General features: G+C 38.0%; 2 protein-coding genes across 53 annotated transcripts in view; both read left to right on the top strand.

Annotated features, from left to right (window-relative positions):
• The window catches only part of ank2b (ankyrin 2b, neuronal), a 243,298-nt gene that overhangs the window by 220,618 nt on the left and 7,166 nt on the right, over positions 1–15,514 (top strand). For 30 of the 52 annotated variants that reach the window (XM_087259186.1, XM_087259202.1, XM_087259181.1 and 27 more), the window contains 3 exons: positions 11,214–11,303; positions 11,526–11,609; positions 13,545–13,709. In XM_087259186.1, coding sequence (XP_087115312.1) covers positions 11,214–11,303; positions 11,526–11,609; positions 13,545–13,709 — 339 coding nt within the window. 52 annotated transcript variants of the gene reach the window in all.
• The window catches only part of LOC147843209 (uncharacterized), a 527,423-nt gene continuing 511,914 nt past the window's right edge, over positions 6–15,514 (top strand). Inside the window, exons 1-2 of the mRNA XM_087261894.1 lie at positions 6–8,153; positions 8,534–10,063. Coding sequence (XP_087118020.1) covers positions 216–8,153; positions 8,534–9,562 — 8,967 coding nt within the window. The 5' untranslated portion in view covers positions 6–215 and the 3' untranslated portion in view covers positions 9,563–10,063. The remainder of the gene's footprint in view (positions 8,154–8,533; positions 10,064–15,514) is intronic.

The raw sequence follows: 15,514 nt of genomic DNA, 5'->3' as shown, positions 1-15,514 counted from the left end.
TCTTCACCCTGTACAAAACGGTTCCCTGGAGACTGCAGTCTCATGTTTATGACCCAGTTTACAAAGGTGGTACCCTTCCTGATGAAGCATCAAAAAATATCCATGAAATTTTAACTGTGGGTGATCCTCTCCAAGAGTTAGGAGCAGCTGGGGGTCAATTTACCCCAGCTTCCACTCAACAGGATGATGAACAGAATGTTCCAACGTTTCATTTAATGGAAAGTTACAAACTGAAGCAGAGACAAATAACATTGTCAGATTTCGGACACACCCTGTTGGAATCTGAGAATGCTGAGCCAGATTTCAATGAGTTGTCTGTGGAACTCAAGCAAGATTCTGAAGATTATAGTGCCTCACATGTCTCCAGTACAATAAAGCCTAATGCATCTCCATCAAGTGAAGACATAGAAACTGCATTTACACCAAATGAAAATGAGGCTCCAAAGAAACCAAGTCAGAATGAGGAGTATATAAAGCGCCATATTGATGAAGTTTCTGACAGATTTTATAGGACACTTTTTGGTGAAAGTTATGTTTCACCTCAGCTGCATGAAAAGAGTGCAACTGTAGAGACTTTTAAGTCCTTTGAAAGTGATATTTCATCTGCAATTGAAATCAACTGTAACGTCAGCTCTACTTGTGTACATGAGGCTTCAGATGTTTTCAAAGATATTCATTTCAATCAAATGGCAGTCACTGAATTGTCTACTGAAGTTGTACAAAACTTAGATCAACAACCTATTATATCTGTGGCACTTGAGAGCGGCATTGCCAAGATTACTCCCTCTATGCTCAATCAAATGTCACTTGATTCAGTTACTGAGCAGTCACATATGTTGTCATGTCCAATACCCGATTCTGGTTCTTCAGAAGCCGGATTTAAAGTAACTGTACCAACTAATCTAACCACAGATGTTGAGTGTGCAAAAACAAAATATACCACCTCTATATCATCAGAAGTTGCAGATTATAGACCTCTTACACCTTTAACATGCCAAGGCGAGCCAAAATTATTGTCACCAGATATAGAGTATGAGTATGTTTATGACCCTGGAATGACATTATGTGAATATAGATCATCATCACCTGAATCAGTAGTATCCTTGCCTTTAGACTCTCCAATACCATTTGATTACAGAGCTTCTTCACCTGACTCGTCCATTTTAATGGCTGAATTAAGAGTATCTTCACCTGAATCTGTAACTTCACTGAATGGCAGCCCTCTTTTCTTTGTTGACTCCCCATTGCCAGATTTTAGACCAGGTACACCTTTGCCCACTGCTTTTGAAAATGACATGCCTGAATTTACAATACATGTTGAAGCAGTGGCCCCTCTTGCAGAAGATACACTGGGAATGTCTTATTTGCTGGTTTCTGATGAAACAGAAAGAACTATTTCACCTGGCTCTGTGATTTTATGTCGGTCATTAACACCAGAATCAAATAGATCCTGGTCTCCTGTGTCCATCAGTTCTGACATTTTAGAGAGGGAGCCATCCACCGAGAGCATCTTTGAAAATTATACTCCATCTACTTCTGAATTCTTGACTGAATTAAGGCAATCATCTCCTGAGTCAATTCAATCACTGAATGAATATAGTGTACTTTCTTGCGATTCCCCAATACCTTGTTTTGTAACAGAAGTACAAACTGACTTTTCAGCACTCATGTCAGGAAACAGATCACCATCATTTCACTCTGATGTTTCAGATGTAGATTTTGATCTGAGACCATTAGAGGGTCTAGTTCAAAGTCGACCATCTTCTCCTGAATCAACTGCATCTCTCAATAACCAGAGATGCCTGTCCTCTGAGTCTCCTCTTCCCAGCTTTACTGCTACACTGCTAGAATGTTCATTGCTTACTAAAATATATAGTTTTGATTCAGTTGAGTCAGTAATCTCAGACAATGATAACGATCCAGTATCAGAAGTACTACCTGAAAGTCGACCATCATCTCCTGAATCATTTGCATCAGTAAATGAGCACAGAACTCTCTCTTGTGATTCCCCAATACCTTGTTTTGTAACAGAAGTGCACAATGATTTTTCAGCACTCAAGTCAGGATACAGATCACCATCATATCAGTCTGATGTTTCAGATGTAGACTTTGACCTGGTATCATTAGAGTGTCAAGTTGGAAGTCGACCATCTTCTCCTGAATCAACTGTGTCAGTCAATAACCAGAGATGCCTGTCTCCTGATTCTCCTCTTCCCAGCTTTACTCAAACATTGAGGGAGTGTTCCATGTCTACTGAGGTGTATTGGTCTGATTCAGAAGAGTCAAGGATGTCAGATAATGAAAGCACACCAATTTCAGAAGTGCTCTGTGAAACTCGACTATCATCTCCAGAATCATTTACGTCAATAGATGAACACAGACCCCTTTCCTGCGATTCCCCAATACCTTGTTTTGTAACAGAAGTGCAAAATGGCTACACAGCATTTGTAAAAGGATACAAATCACCATCAAATCAGTCTGAAGTTTCAGATGTAGACTCTGATTTGATATCATTAGAGTGTCTAGCTGGAAGTCGTACGCCATCTCCTGACTCAACTCTATCTGACAAAATTCAGAGATGTCTTTCCCCTGATTCTCCTCTTCCCAGCTTTACTCAAACATTGTGGGAGTGTTCCATGTATGCTGAGGTGTATTGGTCTGACTCAGAAAAGTCAGGGATCTCAGACAATGAAAGCACACCAGTTTCAGAAGAACTGTGTGACATTCGACTATCATCTCCTGAATCAATAAATGAGCACAGATTCCTTTCACCTGATTCACCTATACCTGTGTTTGATACCCCATTTCTCTTCAGTGTCATGCCATTTGGAATCCATAGAGACTCCTCTCCTGAAATAGAAACCTCTGATATTGAATATTCACAGTGTGATCCCTTCATCTGTGAACCCAGATCAGAATCCCCAGAATCCTTAATTGTAGAGCCTCATTATGTTCCTTTGTCCCCAGTTATAGTAGAAAGTGTTACTTTTAAAGATGAGGGAACAAACTCACAGAAAATATTACATATTTTTCCTGCTGAAACACTACACTGTGAGGAAGAAAATCTGAGTAAATTGCCAAAACCTATGTTTAATAATCTTATTGCTAAGATATTTGATCCACAATACAAGGGCAAGACATTTTGCTCCGGGCTCACGGTTTTGAAGTATAGTGATGATGAGACCACAACTGCTGCAGAAAAAGCTGAGGTTTTACATGATCCACAAAAAAGATACCCATCTCCTTCACATTATAGAACTCCAACAGTGTCTAACTATGAGTTTTATCAATTTAGACCAATATCTCCAGAATCGCCTGAGTTGAATGACATCCCTGAAGAATTTGAGTGTCGACCCATGTCTCCAGAATCAGTAACATCAGTTAATGAATTCAGGCCACTATCTCCTGACTCACCTGTAACCGAATTCAGCGGACCTTTTTGTGATAGTATCTTCCCAGTAGTGGATGATGTATCTGGTTCACCTCATTCGCTGTGCTCAAATAATACAGAATATGAATCATATTTTGAAGACCTTTTTACTAAAGAAAATATTTTTAGAGGATCCACACCATCATCAGAAACCTCAGTTAATGAGTTTAGGGTGCTTTCTCCAGACTCTCCAGTCCCACAATATTTCACAGAAAAAACTGAATTTATTCCTGTAAATTATTTGTATGTTAGGTCCTCGTCCAATGATTCTATATTGTCAGAGCAGGAACATGAACTAGATCTTTTAACTTCAGTGTCCACTCCAGAATCAACTGATGAACCTTTTTCTCCTGATTTACCAATATCTATATCAGATTCTCCAATACCTCAATATTGTACATCTCACTTTGAACTTATAACAGCAGCACGCTGCCAGTCCTTATCCCCTGAGTCAGTACTATCAGACAAAGAGATAGAAACTGATTTATTTGATGACATGATGATCGATCTTAGAAGGTCCTCTCTGGAGTCAATCATATCAGTTACTAAAAACAGACCCCTTTCTTCTGATTCCCCTGTACCGGATTTCACACTAACTACACACACATTGGTCATGCCGTTTATAGGCTCACAACCAACCTCCCCAGAACCAGACACTTTGGATCTTGAAAGCCATTTTGACCAGTCTGACCTCAATCCAGAGCAAAGATCTGACTCTCCTCAGTCTATAATATCAGATTCTGAGATTAGACCATTGCCCCCTGACTCACCTGTACCTGAATTTATGGCATTATTCTCTCATAGTTCTTTGCCAGCAACAGGACATAGATCGTGTTCACCTCAGTCACTGTGCTCAGACAATACAGAAGATGAAACTTTCCTTGAAGAATTGATGACATTCGAATATCGACCAGACTCACCTGATTCAGTTTTATCAGATACTGACACAAGACCACTTTCCCCAGACTCCTTGCCTGAATGGAAACCCATGTCACCTGAATCTGCAATGCTTTTAAAAGACATTAGAGGGTTTTCTCCACAGTCAAATGGATCATTGAATGAATATAGACCTCTATCTCCAGACTCACCTACACCACAATATTTCCCAGCTCTTTTCGAATCATTTTCTTTAAAAGAATATTGGTCCTCCTCCCTTGAATCTGTATTTTCAGAGGAGGAATGTGAATTAAATGTATTCATCCTAGACTCTACATCAGAATCGGCAGAATCTATAAATGAAGAAAATTATGACTTTAGATCTTTATCACCTGATTCTCCAATACCTCAGATACATAGCTTTTCATTTGAACCAAGTGATGTAACAGGTTACATATCAGTATCCCCTGAATCACTATTGTCAGAAATAGAAATGGAGACAGCTGCATTTGATGACTTGATGATTCACATTAGAAGTTCCTCATCTGAGTCAATCACATCAATCAATGAAAACAGACCTCTCTCCCCTGATTCACCTGTTCCTGATTTTACACCAGCTATACACACATTTATCATGCCACCTAAAGGTTCCCGAACAACCTCTCCAGAATCAGTCACTTTGGATGTTGAAAACAGCTTGCGTCAATTTGACCTTGATTCAGAGCAAAGGGCAGACTCTCCTCAATCTATAATATCAGATATCGAGATCAGACAAGACTCACCTATACCACAGTATTTTTCAGCAACCTTTGAATCAGTTCTTTCAACAGGCTATAGATCCTCATCTCCTGAATCTTTACTGTCAGATATAGATATGCATTCCGATGTGTTTGATGAGTTGATTAATCTTAGAAGATGTTCTTGTGAGTCAATTACATCTATTAATGAACACAGAAAACTCTCCCCTGATTCACCTTTTACTGACTATGCACCATCTGCACACATATTTATCATGCCACAGATAGTATCCTGCCCAGCTTCCCCTGATTTAGATAGTTTAGATGATGAAAACAATCTTTGTCAAACTGAATTTATTTTAGAACAAAGACCCGACTCTCCAGAATCTATAATATCAGAAACTGGGGATACAAAACTTGCGTCTGACTCACCTGTACCCCAATTCAGTGTATTATTACCCCAGATTACTTTACCAGTGTTAGAACATGGATCATCTTCACCTCAATCACTGTGCTCAGAGACAACAGAATATGAACCTTCTTTTGAAGAGTTTACTAGAGGTTCCTCTCCAGAGTCCATGTATGAATGTCGATGTTTAGATTCACCTATACCATATTACCCAGAACAAGTTCCAGGTTGTAGGTTTTCATCGGGTTTCATGTCCTCAGAGTCTGAGTTGTCAGAGGAGGAACATGAACTGATTGTTTTAACTTTAGAAGGCAGATCTCTCTCCCCTGATTCACCTATTCCCATGTCAGATTCTCCAATAATTCAGTACTATACTTCTCAGATTGAGCCAACAATGATAACAGGTTGCATGTCGTCATCCCCTCAGTCAACATTATCAGAAACTGATATTTGCACAGAAGTGTTTCATGACTCACTGACTGATCATAGATTGTCCTCCCCTGAATCAATTTCACCAGTTAATGAAAACAGACCTCTATCTCCTGATTCACCTGTTCCCGAGTTCACATCATTTACCTACACATGTATCATACCAGAGTCAGATTCTCAACCAACTTCTCCAGTTTCTTTGGATGTCGAATATGAATTCTATCTGGCGGACTTTAGAACAGAGCAAAGACCTGACTCTCCTGAATCAGCAACGACAGAAATTGAGCACAAACCACTCTCCCCTGACTTAGAAGCTGAATACAGACCAATAACTCCTTTTACAGATATTGAGGAGTGTAGACCATTACCTCCAGACTTCCCAGTTCCACAATTTTTGGAACATAAAAAATCCACAATAAATGTATTGCGATCAGAGTCGTGTGAGTCATTAACATCAGAGACAGACATTGAGCTTTGGGTTTTTGCACCTCAAGCTAGTGACCCGAGACCCGCCTCACCTGAATCAATCATATCACTGAATGAACGAACACCATTATCACCAGACTCACTTATATCTGACTTTAAGTCATATGTGTGTGAAGATGTCACATACAAATCATCCTCCCTAGAATCAATTGTATCTGATATAGAATATGACATGGCAAGCTTTGCAGCTGAGGATAATACATGGACTGAAAATAGAGGCTCTTCTCCTGAGTCAGGTAAAATATCTCCTGTGGATCAAAGTAATTTAGAAATAGAACACAACCAGACTGTTGACAACAGCCAACAACCATTTGCCCAAGAAATATGGGACATATCTGAAACTGTACTTTATCTGTCATTACAAAAGCCTGTGAGAATAGACCCTCGGTATAAGCTTGTGTACAAAGCTGTTCCCTTAGCATTTATGTCTCATTTGTATGATCCTCAATATAAAGGTGAAACATTCTGTCCAAAGTCAGGTGTGTTTGAGTATGCTGGAGGTAAAAAGGAGGCTGTTAAGACATTCACTGACATAAAGATAAATGATCAATGCACTGATCAACATAGTTCTGAAATCCCCAATAATAGTAAATCTTTTAGCGATAAATCATCTTTGTCTCTTGATACCAGCTCTCTGCAGTCACAAGAAGGATCACAGTTGGAACCAGAATCCTTTGATTTATTTTCGACAAGTCAAGCATTTCCCACAGATTCTTTCTTTTATTCTACAACTTCATATGAATGTGTATTGGTCAGTTCAGATAATAGAGCCTCTTCACCAGAATCATACACATCCATGAATGAGTTCAGACCGCTATCTCCTGAATCACCAATTCCTGAGCACAAACTTTCATTACCACGTCCAGAGATTTTATCTGAAAGTCGACCCTCATCTCCTGATTCGACATTCTCAGTTAATGAATTTCAGAGTCTTTCACCTGATTCACCTGTACCTGAATACTCAACAACATCACCAGTTCCAACCAACCAGTACACACTCATGGTCAATCCATTTTCCACTTCAGTGTGTAATGATCAGAGTTTGGATATGGACTCATGTTACCCTGAATCATTCTCATCTGTTTATCCACTTCAGCAATGGACTATGTCTGAAAACAGGCCTTTATCATCTATCTCTGATATTTCGGACACAGATTCTAGGTCTTTATCACCTCAGATGTTCTGTTCTGAAACAGAATTGCGAAACCCATCACCTGAAGCAGCAACATTACTAACAGAACTAACTGAATCTGTTACTCCAGAACCTTTAGTTTTTGAGACACTTGATCTGCCTGAATCTCCTGAATCAATGATTATTGAATCTGATTCAGAAGAGTTTTATGACAATTTGTGTGATTTGCCACTTTCTGATATTGATGAGAAACTTCTGTCTGCAAATAAAAATGATTCTGCTTTGCTGAATCTAGTGACATTTGAAAAATGCACAGTACAATTCGAGTCTCGGCCCGATAAAGAGGGGCTTCAATCTATTTCATCTATTTTAAGTAATATTGAGTGTTCGGTTGATGATGGACTAAAACCAAACTCATCTAATGAAATAGCCTCAGGCCAAGCAAAAAAGGACACAAAAACTGTAACAAAGACAATTACTTGCTGTGAAGAAAGGGATGTAATCACAGCAGCAGGCTCATTTGCAAATGAAGAAGCAAGTGAAAGCCACATAATGGAAAATGATGAAAAGAAACAAATGGAATATCCAAAGCAACAAAAAGATGATCTAGGACATGATTCAAGACAACAAATCTCAGAAGACTCAAATAAAGTGGTAAGATTTCGAGCATGCAGATGTGAATTCTGTGTGTTGTTAACCAATGAGAATGCAGTGTCAGATCTACCCTGAAACATATAATTTTTTAGTTTATCTACTGGATCTATTTGATCTACTAACAAATCAAGACTAATTGGGCAATTTATGAACAGTGTAAAGTATTACTAATTCACCCCAGTGGCTTTCGTATCTAACTTTAGGAATTAAATAAGTTTTATTCTTTATTGCATGTTTGAATCAACATTAGACAAACTAAAATCCATATTTTGCTTTGGAAGTAAAAGCATCTGCTCAGACTTTCCATGCAAGAAAATAGTTTGTGTTTGGTGTAATTAAATGAGAAGAAGAACAGTTTTAATTCCCTTTGTTCTGCACAGGATATCCCAAAGGACACTCATTTAGAGCCTCAAGTGAAGGGAGATTTAAGTCTAAGCAAAATAAATAAATCATCTATTTCAAGAATCTTAGAGCCTCAGTTATTAGCATCTTTGCAGACAAGTGAATCGTCACAAGAGTCGCATCTGACCACACAAGTCTCCAGTATTCCAGAGCAGAAAAGATTTCAACCAGTCTTTGATTTGGAGGTCCTCAGTTCCACTCCTGGTTCATCATCTCAACAACCTAAAGCACCAAGTGCATTGCAAAAAGTAAATCCTTTTCAGTTTCATCCAAAAGACTCTCACAGAAGAGTTGAACTAAATCGAATTTCATTTCCATTTAGTTTGCGTATTCAATCACCCGATGACAAAAATGTGCTTTCATCTGTGAAGACACCACCAGCAAGCAGTCAGATGTCAAAAACTGACTTATCTGTCATCAAATGTGAACATAAATTGCCAACATACGAATCAAGTTTGGCCATTCCTGGAGCTTATTCAGTTGCTGAGATGCCGACAAAACTGACAGATGACCAGATGCAATTAGGAGCTACTTCAGTTTTAGATGTTGACTCTCCATTTTACAGTCTCAGTCTCAAGGCCAGAGCAAGACCCATTCATGCCGATAGCACTGAGTCAGATGCTGAGTTTTTCGATTGTCGCCAAACGTTTTCTGATACATCTGAACAAGAAGTGGGATCACCAGAACTTTTAGATGTTCCTCAAGCAATTTACCATTTTGAAGAACTTCCATCTGTATCAAGTAGCCCTGAATATCTGACAGGCATCACTAAACTTAAAGAGTTCACCCAGCTTAAAAAAGAGGATCGGCCCTTATCATGGAGCAGTGAGGACTTACCCATCATTTTAGAACCAGAGGATGAATTCACTGGTGAGAGTGCTGAGGAGAAGGCTTTCCCTTATGATTATTTAGGTGATCGTCCCTTTGCTGAAGAGTTACCTCCAATGGAGGAAGTACAGTATGATGACGATGATGACTCTCTAGGGAGGGTAAGCCATTTAGCATGAGTAAAACAGTTACCTTCGCTTTTTGTTTTTGGGTCGGAGGACTGTGCTAACAAGCTGAATTGTAATCTAATAAACATTTTAAAACTTTTTAGTGCTAACAAGCTAAACATGCATTGATACAAATATGTGCACCTCACGGTAACTTAAAGAACTTGATATACAGTAATGTGACAATAACTTTTCCCCTTTTTAACTAGTTTTATGTGCATGATGTTGGTTGGATTTAATTTCCTGCTTTTCACTTTATTCATTAGCAGACTAGTTTTTGCATTGCAATGAATTGCTCCAAATGAAATTTTACAAACTAATTTCGTGAGGAGCATTTGTTATGATTGATCACGGCTGGTCTCAATAATCGTTGCTAGTCCAATCAGATATCATTGCTAAACCAGTTAGATGATTTCTAGCCTCCAATAAATAAACCAAATCATCCTACCTTCCTTATCTTCGTTTTGAAGAATTCCACCATCCCCCCATCTCCCCCTTTCCTCTTTTACCAGGGTGCGCTCTCGAGACCTACCTGATCTCAGACCCCCTGTCATGCTACATGACCAGGCGGGAGCCCTGGGTTCATCTCCAAGCTCAGGGTTCTCTCCTGGAACAGCACGCCAAATCTGCAAATTTTATCAAATAGCTAAGTGTGAAGTCTTGAAATGCAAATGTTGGAATGCTAAAGCAGTGCTTAAAATTAATACAAAGTTTTGTCATGAAACTCTATGGGCATGCAAGGTCCTTTGCAATCTGCCTACAACCCTATTAAACAAATAGTGCAAGTGATTGGTTGCTGTCATGTCATCAGCAAATGAGCTTGCTCTTCAACATTAGAGTACCTCAGTGTCATTTGCACTAGCAATCTACAACCTTCTGTCCCTCTTCAGCCCCAACTCCACCTATGCTTAGATCTGCAATGACGGTTATATTTACTCTACAGTATGTTATGTTTGCAATGGCTGAGTGTTAAACTGTTTTTTCTGACAATGTGAATATACTGACTGTAGCAAGTCTCAATACTTGCTTTGCACCAATAATTTAATCAGTAGCAGATCTACAGTATGCCACCAAGACCAAACATATCAAGATTGCATATACACAAGGTGCGTCCCAAATCACATACATAAGTAGTATGTTTACACTGAAGCTCTAAAAATAATAAGTGTGCTTTAATTACCCAAATGATGCACTTATTCAAGTATCAGTAAAATATTTTATTTTGGATTATGAAAGCACATTTCTTCTACAAGAGTGATTATACCCCCTCTCGATAGTGAATGCAGTTATACTCAGGTATTATTTGGTAGTTTGGTCATTTGTTTCACTAATTTGGCAACTATCAATCATCAGAAAAACGGTTTGAATTTCTGCTAAGTAAAAAACTATTAGTGTTCAATTTGGGACAACACTACATACATATACTATGCTGTTGAGTGTATAAATGCATAATTACATAGTGCATAGTGTATAGTTTGCCATTTGGGACGCAGCTTTATTCATCACCATACTAAATCTCTCCAAGAGTTGTCATGACAGAACAGTTTTTATATAAGAAGGTAAAAGGAACTTTCTGAGTACATCGGCTTTGCATGGTGTGACATGCAAGAACATGAGATCCATGACAGTAATTGCGAAAACAATGCATCTTTGCTACTCTCAGGAAATAGCTGAGGAGCTAGGTTTGCTGTCTGATAGTTCAGAGGAAGAGGTGTTGACCACCAGGGTGGTGCGGCGCAGAGTTGTAATTCAGGTACTGTACCTGTTTTGCGAGTGTCATTGAGCCCTATATTTGTGTTTTAGACTTGAAAAATAAATGAGTTTTTATTTGTTGGTATTATGAAAGAAAACAATAACTAATAGTGAATAGGTCTCAGTAAAGACACATTGGGTTTCATGTATTACAACATAATAGGAGTATTTTTACAAAGTAATTTTACTGTAGTTTAAATTTGTTGTTGGTTGTCTTTTATAGGGTGATGACATGCCTGAAATTCCTCCTCAGACAGTGACAGAAGAGCAATACACTGACGAATATGGAAACATGGTGGTCAAAAAGGTAAAAGTTTCAAGTTTTTCATGTCTTAAAACCAATATATATATTTTTACAGTATATTGCACTCATATTACAATAACTTGATTGGTACAGTTGGAAATAAAATGTAAGAATGCTGCTGTGGAAAACTTATTTGTTAAAGAGCCCTATTATGTGTTTTTGAAAAAACCTTCCATGAAGTGTACAACACAGCTCTAAGTAAATGAAAACATCCAGCAGAGATTTAAATCTGAAAGTACATCTTGTTTAAAAATTGAGATCTTTAAAATAAAAGTTTCGACTCCTAGTCCTTTAAATGATTTGTCGTTAGTCCGTTTTTTTGCCTGTTTGTATCAATGTCAAATCGAAACAATACCAATATTGAGGTACTGGATCCAGTAAAATATTAATTTATCTTTCCCTTTAAACGCTAACAGAGTGCGGGTGTCTGTGAGACTGATCATGACTGAAGATGAGTGAACATTGAGTGAACATTCTACTGATTAATGCAATAATCAACCCCGCAATGGTGGATTTGTAGGCCGTTTGTTAAAAGAAGGATCAGAAAAGACTAATGATGTATGGCAAATTGTCAGAGCTTGACAGGAAATTTATCAGTACAAAGTTCATGGATCAGTGTAGTGGAAATTCATTTTATTCATCATATTTCTTTTTATATACTAATTTGTTCTAGTCATAAGGGTCTGTTCTTTTATTCTTCAATAAATGTAATATTTAAGTTGGACCAAGTCTGACCACTTTAACATCTGTTTATCACCAGACAAGATCTCGATAAGTACATGGGGATTTAATAAACTATATGTTTGGACGGGATGTAGGACTGAAAAGTAGATGGTCAAAAATGAAGTTTGAGCGCTGATGTAATGTGATTCATCCTGTATGTCACCGATGACCTTGTGGGCATTACAAACTAGATAAAGGCTCCGTCAGCTGTTCCTACACACGTACGGGAATCAAGGTTCAAAATAGTTCAGTTTGCCACTGTGTGGATTAACACTGAATGTGTGTCATTGTTTTTACTTATGGTTAAGAAGAGATCAATATGCTGGTGTTTAACTGCATTACTTTAATGTACTCCTGCATTGGGCTCACACATACACTCTGCACTCTGACTACTTCAACAATGTTGATAAGCCATGGTGCTGAACGCAGTCAACCAATCACAACAGACTGGGTCAATAGAACAATCAGCACAGATAAGCATTGCGCTTTGGTTTGGAAAAAAATGAATCGCTAAACAAATCATGTGAGAGTGGTTGGGATAACTGGGTACAAAAAAAAATGCATATTAAAAGACAATGAAAGTGTTTTTAACCTTGAATGCATATCAGCCTGTTGTTGGAGACCCCCAAAACCAAAATATGTTTTTTATAATGAATTATATATTCTCTTTAATAAATTGCCATTAAAATCGTTAGTGATATCTGAAAGAAATATGAGTTACCTTATAAATCAGAATTTAAATGCAATCTTTTGAAAGTAAAAATTAATAAAGAAATAAAAATTAATGGTATTATACAAATCACACTCTGATTGGTCTCTTCCAGTTTCAGTGAGTTGTTCTTGACCAGAGTAAAGGCTCAAACACACTGGGCTTTTCGTTTGTGCTTATAGTCAGCGTTTTTCGAGCCATTTCTCTACATACAAACTCAGGTGTTGAGCAGAGTAAGCACACAAAATCCCACGCTAACATTAGATGACTCTATGAACTTCATTCATTCATTCTCTTTTCCGCTTAGTCCCCTTATTAATCTGGTGTGGCCACAATGGAATGAAAATGTGAATGAAAAGCAGTGTGCATGGGCCATTAAGATGTAAAAAAGTTCCTGATATTTAATGAAATATGCAGAAAGATAGTATAGCACACTTTCTTCTCAAATGTAAAGTTTACATGATGGCCTTTGTCAATTTTAACATTGGCCTAATTTCTCCTCACAGATAACAAGGAAAGTTATCCGCAAGTATGTGTCAGCAGATGGCGTAGAGAGAGAGGAAGTGATGTTGGAGGGCCCGCAGCAGGAAGCTGTCACTGTGGACGAAGCTGACAGTTTCTCTAAAGTGGTGAAAAGGACAGTGGTGCGGAGTGGAGGAGATCAGACTGAGGTTTGAATTCTTCTTTGAATTTGACATATTTACTTGTTCCATACCAGCTACTCTTAATATACTTTGCCTAAATCATGTAACAGTTCAACACATATAACACAATTAAGAAGAAAAAAGAATGAACAATTAAAACTACAATATTAGTAAAACACACATACTGAGTTCATTCACAATTCTATTTTATATCCCTATGGCTATGCAAACACCTTTCCCTTGTTCATCGAAACAGAGTGTGAAGGGGTAGGGAGGAAACCATTACTAAACCCCCACATGTCATCATAATGTATTTTGTCGCTAGTTCATACATCATACAATATGTCATCTGCTGTTGTCATTCCAGAAAGCACAAGCACAGTAGCGTTAAACAGTAATCCCTTGCAAAGGTGTGTTGCTCTGTACTAGAATCTTAGAAAACATAATTTTCAGGACTCCTGATTTCCTTAGGTGTCCCTGTTATGACTGGTGGATTGTCAGTAGTGTAAGCATGTACTGTATTTAAACAGTGCTCAAATTCATGAATGTAACCTCAAGAAAACAACATTAAAGTTGTGACAGACACTGTAATAGGGTTGGGCGATGGTGAACAATTTGGCATCGTACGGTGTCTAATGTGAAACATTGTGATGGCATCGTCATTGTAAGCAGCAGTAAATTAATTATCAATAATTACTTCATAACAAATTAATAATTTGTAGCCTACCATTTCAACTAGCTGATGCGCGTGCTCTTTGTTTTACCCAAAATCAAATCTTAAATAAATAAAGATGAGTTACATACAATTTACCGCCTGTCAAGCACTTTTTCCACAGGACTCTGGCATGAATAGGCAGAGTGATCTGTGTAATTATAATGGCATCGACAAACTTGGTTGGTAAAAAAGGTGCACAACCAACAGGAACCAACAGTATCTGAGGTTTTCGCTAAAATTACCAAGTACAAGCGTGAAATCGATAGATTGAAGCGGTGTACTGACGCTGTGACAAGTTAACTGATAGAATCAAAAGACCGAAGAGTCGTTAGATAAAAGACAAGATTAATTAGACATAACGTTTAACAACTAGTGAGACATAATCTAGTAGTACATCCTAAATAAACTGTCTGATGTGCACTGCTCTCTGGGGTTTTTTGCTCAAAGCACCCCATGCTGAAGCACATGCCAGTGGGTGTGTGTGTGTGTGTGTGTGTGTGTGTGTGCATGTGATGTTTTTTTTTTTTTCAACCCTACATTGTAAGATGCAAAATCCCTGCAACTTGACTCTCCTGGCAGGGTGGCCTATTCTGTTGCCTTTAGATACACTGTCATTGGGTACAATTCATTCATTAAGTTAGGTTCACTTAATCATGTGAATTGAACATGAAACAATTAAATTGTCCCAAAAAAAAAAAAAAAATCTCAAGAATTGTAATGTTTTAGCTTATATTAAATGATGTCGTTTGAAATAGTGTAAAACATGAATGTGTCACGTTTTGCGTGATCAAAACAGAGAAACAAAAAAAGTGCGGATCCAAGTGCAGATATTTATTTACAGTGCAACAAACAAGGTGATCAAAATACAAAGTAACAAACAAACGACAAAACCAGAAACTAAAACAGAGACAAGGCTCAGAAACAATAACTCTACAAACTAGACTTTAGCAAAAAATACAAGAACAAGATCAAGAAACTCAGTATGCAAGACTTACTAGAACTGGGGACAAGAACGACAAGGAAGACAAACGACGCGATGACAAACAGAGATGGAATGGTTGTATAAATAGTCCAGATAATCAACAGTAAGACAGAGACAGCTGTGATTGCAATCAGT

The sequence above is a fragment of the Danio rerio genome, chromosome 7, assembly GCF_052040795.2.
Source record: "Danio rerio strain M-AB ecotype USA chromosome 7, GRCz13ab, whole genome shotgun sequence".
NCBI classification, from domain to species: domain Eukaryota; kingdom Metazoa; phylum Chordata; class Actinopteri; order Cypriniformes; family Danionidae; genus Danio; species Danio rerio.
This window is presented reverse-complemented; position numbering and strand designations above follow the sequence as displayed.